This window comes from Notechis scutatus, chromosome 2 (genome assembly GCF_049901735.1).
Source record: "Notechis scutatus isolate UNSWTSFEM ecotype Mainland chromosome 2, rNotScu1.2, whole genome shotgun sequence".
Taxonomy (NCBI): Eukaryota; Metazoa; Chordata; class Lepidosauria; order Squamata; family Elapidae; genus Notechis; species Notechis scutatus.
The window spans coordinates 50729823-50739518 of NC_142010.1; the positions used below are offsets into that span (position 1 = coordinate 50729823).

General features: G+C 36.3%; 1 protein-coding gene across 1 annotated transcript in view; it reads left to right on the forward strand.

Annotated features, from left to right (window-relative positions):
* Positions 1 to 9446, forward strand: part of MCM2 (minichromosome maintenance complex component 2) — a 32938-nt gene extending 23492 nt beyond the window's left edge. The window contains exons 15-16 of the mRNA XM_087954684.1: positions 6207 to 6362; positions 7585 to 9446. Coding sequence (XP_087810810.1) covers positions 6207 to 6362; positions 7585 to 7695 — 267 coding nt within the window. The 3' untranslated portion in view covers positions 7696 to 9446. The remainder of the gene's footprint in view (positions 1 to 6206; positions 6363 to 7584) is intronic.
* The last annotated feature ends 250 nt before the right edge of the window (positions 9447 to 9696 follow it).

The following is a 9696-nucleotide window of genomic DNA, read 5'->3' on the forward strand; positions in this document are numbered from 1 at the left end:
GACGACAAAAACATCCAAAAGAGGTCCATGTGAGATTTGCCAGAAGGAAAGTTTGAGATATTATATACAAAATTTCTAGAGAAGAAACAATTACATACAAAGGGAAAGAAATCTTGGTGCTTAAACAAATCCCAAGAAGAGTGAGAGAGCAGAGGTGAGAATATAAATTCTTGGCGAACCAATTAAACCAAAAAAGTATCATATTTAGATGGCTAATCCCAGAGGGAATGCTAATCACTTGGGAAGAAAGAAAAATTAAAGTAGACACCGTGGAAAAAGCCCAAGAATTCTACGAACGATTGATAGGCCATGAAGAATCGAGTAGTAGAGACAAGTTAGAAATGAATTCGCAAAACGACCAAGACTACCAAAAAAATAGAGATGGGAATTGTAGGAATTCAAAAAATAAACAACATCAAGAGAGAGAAGAACCGAAGACTCACAATCAGCCACAAAGAGAGGAGGAGTAACTACAAGACAAAGAGCAAGAGTCAATTAGGTGATGGATGAAGAAAAAAAAATACTATCAATTAACATAAATGGCCTAAACTCTAGGATAAAAAGGAAAAGAATATTAACCAAATTAATTAAACAAAATGCAGATATAATATGTTTACAGGAAACTCATATAAGGAAGGAAGAAGAAAAATATTTAGAATGACCCAAGCTAAGAATTTGTATACGTCACCAGCAGATTTTAGGAAAAAGAAAGGGATAGCAGTATATGTGAAAGACGATATGAAAGCAGAGCCAATTTGGATAGACCCCAATGGAAGAATTCTGATGTTACAAATTTGGATTAAATCAATTCTAATTCTACTAGTGGTAATCTATGCCCCTAACGATAACCAAAAGGAATTTTTTAAATAATTACATGAGAAATTAGTGGAACTAGATAAAAGGAATATTTGTATCTTGGGAGATTGTAATGCTATTGTGGACCACCAGAAAGATCATATTAGTGGGGGGAGAAAAAAAGAGCATTACCAAAAACGTGTGAAGAAATGATGATTGAACTAAATTTGATAGACACGTGGAGGAAATTAAACCCTGAGAAAAGGCAATTTACATTTTACTCCAACCCTCACCAATCATGGACACGAATTGATATGGTGTGGATGAATGGTGAATTAGTAAATGAATTAAAAGAAATTGAAATCTTACCAAACGAATGGGCAGATCACAACCTGATTCAGATAGTGTGGAAAGGCAGGAAGAAACCAAGGAAAAGGTGGACCTTAAATACACAGTTAATTAAAGAGAAAGAATTTATGAATAAACTTAACGAGGAATTAGACTATCTTTTAAAAGAAAATAATAATGAGGCAACTACGAAACAATATTTGGGATACAATGAAGGCAATAATAAGACGCATAACAATATCATACACTGCTAAAAGAAATAAAGAAAAATATGCCCAACAAAATAAATTAGAACAAAGAATCAAAGAATTAGACATTCAGCTGCAAAACACCCCAAAAGATTGTAAATTGAAAAAACAGATGATAATAACTAAACATAAATTAAATTTAATCGAACAAGAAGGAATGGTCTCAAAGTTAAATACAGCCAGGCAGATATTTTTTGAACAGGCCAATAAACCAGGAAGGTGGTTGGCCTATAAACTTAAAAAAGAAAAACAAAAAAGATTGATCTACCAATTAATAGATGAGATGCCCAACAAGGGATAGAACAGAAAAAAGAAATTGCATGTAATTTTTTTGAAGATCTTTATAAAAAGAAGGAGGTAAATGAGGATATGATAAACTATTTGGGTATTACTAAAGATAAAATAATTAAGGAGGAGATGAAGGAAATGTTAATTAGAGATATTACGTGGCCCGAGTTAAAAGCAGCAATAGAAAACCAAAAGAACAATAAAAACCCAGGACCCAACAGGATACCAGGGGAACTTTATAAAAAAATAGGAGAACAAATAAGACCTCTTATGGTGGAAGTATATAATGAGGTACTACTAGCAGCAAGAATGCCGGATTCATGGAGGGAGACATTGATATCGTTGATTCCCAAAGAAGATTCAGATTCACGACATATACAAAACTATAGACCAATTTCCAGAGTTTCCGGTTTGTCGGCTTCGCGAGCGGCAGGGATTTGCGAAGCTGCGCGATCCCTGCCGCGCTAGCCGTTTGGGGCTCCGACCCAGCCGGGTGCACGAGCTAGGCTACTGCAGGGGCAGCTGAAGGTAGGGGGATCCGGAGAAGGGTTTGGGGTGCTGCAGACTCCCTCCTGGCCGGCAGAACTCCCTTTTCCCAGGACGGTGCAGCGGCGGTTGTAATGGCCGCCACAAAGAAGCTGGCAGCCGGGTAAGAATGCGCAGGAGGAAGTGGAGAAAGTGATTGAGAGGAGAAAGTTTTTCTTGGCTCCTAGGACTCTAAGACATATCTAATAAAATTCCTGAAAAGTATGACTTTCTGAATAATACCTGCCAGAAGAGGAAAAAGCGGCTGTTTGAAGGTGCTGAAAGGATAGCTTTCCTCTTTTCCTACGGAATAAATAACTGGATATTAAGAAACCTATTTCTTTTAGGTGAAAATTGGTTTTAAGCGATGAGTGGGAAGAGAGAGGATTAAAAAGAAAACATTTGTATGCTAAGACTTTGTTGGAGCAGATGCCTTAAGGATTTGAAGACTAGAATATATTGCAATAAGATTTTAAACAGATTTGGACTTTCTTTCTTGGATTGATATTACCCCAGAAGGAGAAAGTGAGAACTCTGCCTTGGTTTGGACTGACTGATAACTTTGGGACTGTTTTATTTTTTTTATTTTCTTTTGAATATTCTGGTTGTTGTAAGAAGAAAGAAGGGGAAAAGAAAAGAAAAGATTTATAATGGCTCTTTCTGTTGAGGAACTAAGAAAAGAATATGAACAAGCAAAAAAAATGGTAAAGATGGTGTGGAAGAAGCTTTCCTTTTCTTAGAAATGGCGCTTATTAATTATCAACAAACATTACAACAGATGAAGACAGTAGAGGAACAAGAAAGAAAGAAAGGAGCCATTTTTAATGAATCTCAGAACTTGATCCAGAAAGAAGGAATAATTTAAGGATAGTATTAAATGTTTTGGAATACTACGAAGCCCACCCGGAAAAACAAATAGCCCTTGTATTCTTGGAAGAAGGCCTTTGACAATTTAAATTGGCAATTCCTAATTCAACAAATTTACAATATGAATCTAGGCACTAAATTTGAAAACATCGTGACTACAATTTATGATTCACAAAAGGCAAATATTATAATTAATGGAGAGTACACGTGCTCAATAAAAATAGAGAAAGGAGTTAGGCAGGGATGTCCATTATCCCCACTGCTCTTCATATTATCTTTGGAAACATTGCTTACACAAATTAGAACCCAGGAATAAAAGGATTAAAAATTAAAAAAGAAGAATGTAAACTCCAGTCATTTGCGGATGATATGGTATTTTTCATAAAGGAACCAATTGAAACAGGTCAAGAATTACTGAAAGAGTTAGATCAATTTGGGGAAGTTGCAGGACTTAAAATTAATAGGGAAAAATGAAATTAATAACTAAAAATGTAACAGAAAAACAAAAACTAAAATTGGAAAGGATAATGGGATTACAAATAGTAAAAAAAGTTAAATACCTAGGAATTTGGTTGACGGCTCAATGCAAAACTCTAATGGAAAATAATTATAATAAATTATTACAGCAAGTTGAAAATGATTTAGAGATATGGGTTAAATTGCAAATCTCCTTATTAGGGAGGATTGCCACTATAAAAATGAATACTCTGCCCAAATTTATCTACTTATTCCAAACAATACCAATAAAAATACATAAAAATTACTTCGTGGAACTTAACAAGATAATCACCAAATTTATCTGGCAAGGGAAAAAACCGAGGATAAACCTAAAGGCAATGCAAGATATGAAGAGCAGGGGAGGTATGGCACTCCCAAATTGGGAATTACACTATAGTGCAGCCTCCTTACTCTGGTTGAAAGAGTGGGTAAATCTCTCGAATAAAAGGATCTTATTTTTAGAAGGCCATGATTTACGGAGGGGATGGCATGCATTTTTATGGGACATTGGGAAAGTTAAGCAGAAGTATTTCCACAGACATATAATTAGAGATTCCTTATTGGCTAATTGGAACAAAACAAAACATTATTTCAAAATCCCAATTTGGATCTCAACAATGGAGGTGACGATACATCCAAATAATCTAGATCTTAATAAAATGATAAAATACAAAGACCTTCTTGATGCGCAAGGAACTTTAAAATCATGGCAAGATCTCCAAAAACAGGAGCTACAAGTAGACCGGCGGGCTTACTTGCAAATTCAAAATAGATATAGCCAGGACAAGAAAAATTTTGGAATTTATACTAAGGCACAACAACAAATAGATAAAATTTTATTAGGTCCAGATAAAAAAAAATATAACTAAATTTTATAATTATTTACTAGAGATGGAATTAGAAGAGGAAGTAGTCAAAGGCAACATGATAGCTTGGAGCAGAAACATAGGACGTAGCATTACATTATTAGAATGGGAAAAGGTTTGGACAAGGAATAATAAAATTACAAGATCAGCAGCATAATAAAGAAAATGCCTATAAAATGTTTTATAGATGGCATCTTTCACCCTTGAGAATAGCGAAAATATCTCCTAACATGAATCCGAATTGCTGGAAATGTAAAAAGAAACAGGGAACATTTTTTCATATGTGGTGGTCCTGCACTGAAGCCCAAAGATACTGGCATAGAATAAAAAAGTGGTTAGAGGAAATAATGGCGGAGCAAATTGAATTAAAACCAGAATTCTTCCTATTGGGGATATTTAATAGACAAATTCCTTAAAATGTCAAATATATAATACTGCATATTCTTACTGCAGCCAGAATAACCTTTGCACAATGTTGGAAACAAGCAGATATTCCAACAGAGGAGATGGTTATACAGAAGATAACAACCTGTGCAGAGATGGACAAGTTAACCTTAGCACTTAAGGAAAAAGAAACATCAGAATATTATAGAAGCTGGGAATACTGGTATGACTGGATAGAACAAAAATAGAAAATATGTTAGTAAATAACGTAAAATGTAAATCATAAATCATAAGATGTATTTGTAAATGTATCATCAATATTGATAACAAACAAGGAACCATAGACTGTTGATAGTAAAATTGTTAGTTTCTTAATCATTTTCTTTTTTTCTATTTCTTTTCTTTCCTCTTCTGTGTGTTGTGTTTGTTTGATATTTTGGTTTTGTAATCAATAAAGTTTGTCTTAAAAAAAAAAAAAGATAAGAGTCAATCCTCAAGTGTGCTTCAGTAGGCCAGTATTGAGTTTAAATAGATGGTGATTAAAATCCTTTTATTTACATCAGAGACATCCTTTTTTTGTTGTTGTTGTTGTTGAAACAGCTTTAAAATGTTTCCTTTTTCAACAATGATTTGTGCCTTTATCATCTCTCCCTTGATTATTGCAATTCACTCTATGTGGAATCACTCTAGGAGATTATATACAATGTACTTACTCCCTGTTGACTAGTCGGTAGAAGCTAGTCCAGCAGGAGAATGTCAATTTTGTGCAGCTGCATCGTCTACTGGAAAATTCAGTCGGTCTACTTCAAGGTGCTGGTTATCCTTTATAGCAGGGATGTCAAACTCACAGTCGCCATGGCTGCATCATGTGACATATCGGGACTTTTTCCCCATTTCCTAAACCAGGTGTGGGCGTAGCCAGCGCATGGCTCACCAGGCCCACAGACCGGGAATTTGACAGCTCTGCTTTATAGGCTTGTCTCCTTGCTCGCTCTAAGGACATAGAATTTGATCACCTGATACATGCAAACTGGAAGGGGATGTTGCAGATTTTTCTCCTGCCAACCATTAAAGGAAAATAGGTTCTTTTGGCTTTAGTCCCCTCACCCTAAAATAGTTCACATCCCTCCAGGTAAGAATGGCTCCTTATTAACATTTCAAAAGCACTGTAAAAAAAAAAAAAAGCCCAGTGTTTTTCAATGAGGATTGGTAATGAGTAGGGAATCAGTGGAGATGGGATGAGATGTTCTGCTTTGTATGCATGGATTCATTTTGCTGTAAGCTTCCTAGAGTTGCTTGTTAAAACCTATAGGTACATTAAAATAGATAATTTCAAATTGTTTTTGGCTCATTCCTGACCTCCCCTCTGGTTATTTGTTGCACACAGACTTTTGCCAAGTATCTTGCCTTCAGGAGGGATAACAATGAGCTCTTGCTATTCATTTTGAAACAACTTGTATCGGAGCAGGTGATGTATCAGAGGAATCGCTACGGAGCACAGCAGGACACTACTGAAGTGCCGGAGAAAGACTTAATTGAAAAGGTATGGAACATTATTCCCCTATGTCGACATTGTACCAAGACTAAATCTAGTTGTTCTTGGTTTCCCTTTCTTATTTGAATAAGTGAGCACTTTCCTTTTGTTGCAAAGAAAAACATGAGATATTAGAACAACAGGCAAAGTTGCTCGTTTCTGGGGTTATACTTTTGTATTGTTCTGAACCCCCCAAATGTGAGAAATTAGTGCAAAGGCTTTTGGGGGGCTCGTGATCACAAGGACATCAGGAAGAGGGATTGATCTCACTAGGAGAGAAATTGGGAAAATATTTTTTCTTATAGATGTTTTTGTTTTTGCTGGACTGTGTTGCAGTTTTGCATTCAACAGGATTTTCGGATGTTGAATAGACCCATTTTATTTACTGTGAAAAAGATGTAAAGATTGCAATGCATGCTGGCAGTTTGTTGTCAAAATGTCAGTGTTACCTGGGAAGAGGAAATTATCTAATTTAATTTATCTATTTTCCCATATGGTACATTCAATATAACAATCCTGCCTTGTTCACCTCCAAGTGAACTACTGTGATAAACTTTACATGGGGCTGCCCTCGAAGAACACCCAAAAACTGCAGGTGGTTCAGAATGTGGCAGCATGCACAGTTACAGATGTACCTTGGTTAGCCTCTGCTCTGCAAGCTGTATTGACTTTCATTATGCTTCCAGGTGCGGCGAGGTGATTGTCAGCTAGAATGCTCTTCATGGCATGGGATTGTCTTATTTGCAGGACTGCCTCTCTCCAGTTGTTTTTACCTATCCCATTTTGACAGAAAAAGCAAGCTGGGCATTCTGACAATTAAGGAATATTAACTTGTGGTGTCCAGGAAGTATGTATTTTCTGTTGCAGCCTCTACCTTTTGGAACACCGTGTCCTCCCCCCAAGATTCAGCTGACCCCAATTAACACCAAACTGCCAGAAAGCATTGAAGACATAGATTCTTCCAGATTCAATTCCAAATTCAATAAAACAAAACCACATTTTGGATTCTGTTTATATATGTTGTTAGCTGCTTAGAATTGCTAAAGTGAGATGGGCAGTCATTCAGATTAGACAGAGAGACAGATACTGTGAATAGTAAATATTGCAGATCAGTAACCATATGTAAACATTTTTCCTGACCAAATTATCTGTTTCAGTGCAGAGAAGCTGCCACAACCTCTCAGAAAATTTGATTGACCTATCCATGTCCCTCTCCCTTTTTCTTTGCCAGGCCCGTCAAATCAACATCCACAATCTTTCTGCCTTCTTCGATAGTGATTTGTTCAAGATGAACAAGTTCAGCCGTGATGTCAAGCGGAAATTAATTGTGCAAACTTTCTGAGGCAATGACTTCACAAGCGGTTGGCGACGAAAGCAGTTCAGAGCTATGCTTCTCTTCTGTTGTAGTAACATGTGGCAATCCTCAAAGCTCTTCCTTATATATTTCAGAAAAGAACTAGGAAACTGCTCTGCTGAAAGGCCTTGTAAATAGAATAAGAATAGAAGGGTCCTGTGGTTTAAAAAAAAAAACAGAACTGCTGTGAGCCTGCATTTGCTAGATGAAGCCCCAGAGGAATTGTTTCCTATTGGCCTCATTTTGGAAACTGGACTTGACATTGGTAGTGGTGAATGGGTCGGCCTCTTCTCCAACAAGCAGTAACGCTATGCTCACTTTAAAGCATCTGCGGCTTTCCATTGCCTCTCATTGTACCCTGCTTATTGTTTCATGTGCTTGTGTATGAAAAGTTTAAAGCAGCCTGCCTTGAGGACGACTAGAAATTCACATTTTCTCTTCCTTGTAGAACTCTGTTGTGCTTTATGCCAATGCAATTAGAAATGTGCAAAACCAGTTGGGGTGGGACGGGCATGCCAGGAGCACCCCAAAATCTTGTCAGAAGTAGTTCAGCAGCATGGACCGTTGAAGGCTTAACACAGTTCTGCAGAAGTTATTTTCCCAAAGTAATATTTTTTACACATTCCTAAAAATAATGTTTTTTTCTCATATATTTTCCGAATAAAGATGTAATGGGAATGCGTTTACTAGAAATTACCCCCAAAGATATTAAAATAACATCTTGAAAATAAAGGCACAAATTGGCTTGCTGTTTAAAAAGGGCTATATCCAAAATCAGCTGCTTCACTATGAGCACTGCATTTTTAACACTATGTTTTTGGGGTAATGTTTATATTTTTTTTCTCTGTTGTTTGAACTCCTTTTCTATTAAAGAAAGGTAACTTAAAGTCAGTCTTATCTCTTAAGCTTTCCAAATCCATTTTTATATCAGCTTTGGATGGAGGTGGCACTTCATCAAATACCTGTGTTCTCCCCAGCTTTTCAGCAAGCAGAATCAGAAAGAGTAAATGTCTAAAACCCAACTTTTGTGTGCAGAAGCAAGATTTTTTTCTGGGAAAATAGAAGGAATGAATTGCTCACCAGTAATTAATACCTGTCCTGAATTTTTGATAGAAGATAGACTAGCTATCAGATACTAAAGACAAAACATCTGTATGTCCCTCCTAATGCAAACTATGTTCCTTTTCAACTAAATGTTGATTAGTTCTGAGAGACTAGGGGTGAAGTAAATAAGTACATACAATAAGCTAAGTTTGCCTGCCCGGGGGTCTCCAACCTTGGCAACTTTAAGACTTGTAGACTTCACAAGTCTTAAAGTTGCCAAGGTTGGAGACTCCTGATCTAAACCACCAAGCCAAGGTCCTCTGATTTTTATTTCCACCTTTGCTTTAAATTATTTCCTGTTTAGAGCTCTTCTGAATGTTCACAACCAAATCTATTCTATGCAATGGATTGGTCATTCTCTTTTCCTGTATTTGTAGTTCCATTAGTAACTTTTCATGTGTCTATTTTAAGGGGATCTCAGAGAAGGCTATTTGAGAGGTTATCCTGTTTATTATGCAACATTACCTACATATTGCTGCAATCTAGAAGTTCTAATCTTTTAATAGGCTGTATTAATAGGCTGTAGTGTTTGATTGATTTCAAATATATTCAATAGTAATATAATGGTTTACCTTTAATATCCAGAATGTTCAACATTGCCAGATGCCTTGTATAAACTAATAAAAATTTTAAAATAGAATATCCGTTTTTGCGATACGAGTAGTAGATTTATTTATTTATCATATGGCAAATACATGGACTTACGGTAGTTCAAATGTTAATGTCCAGTCCACCCAACCATTCAAGGACAGGTGGTCTATGTTGAAAAAAAATCAGACATTGGGCCAGTGTAAGCTCTTGATGGTCATTCAGACACAATTTGATAGATATTTTGTCAAGGAGAACCAGTACCATGTTTCTCCAACAATACGCCCCCCCCCCAAT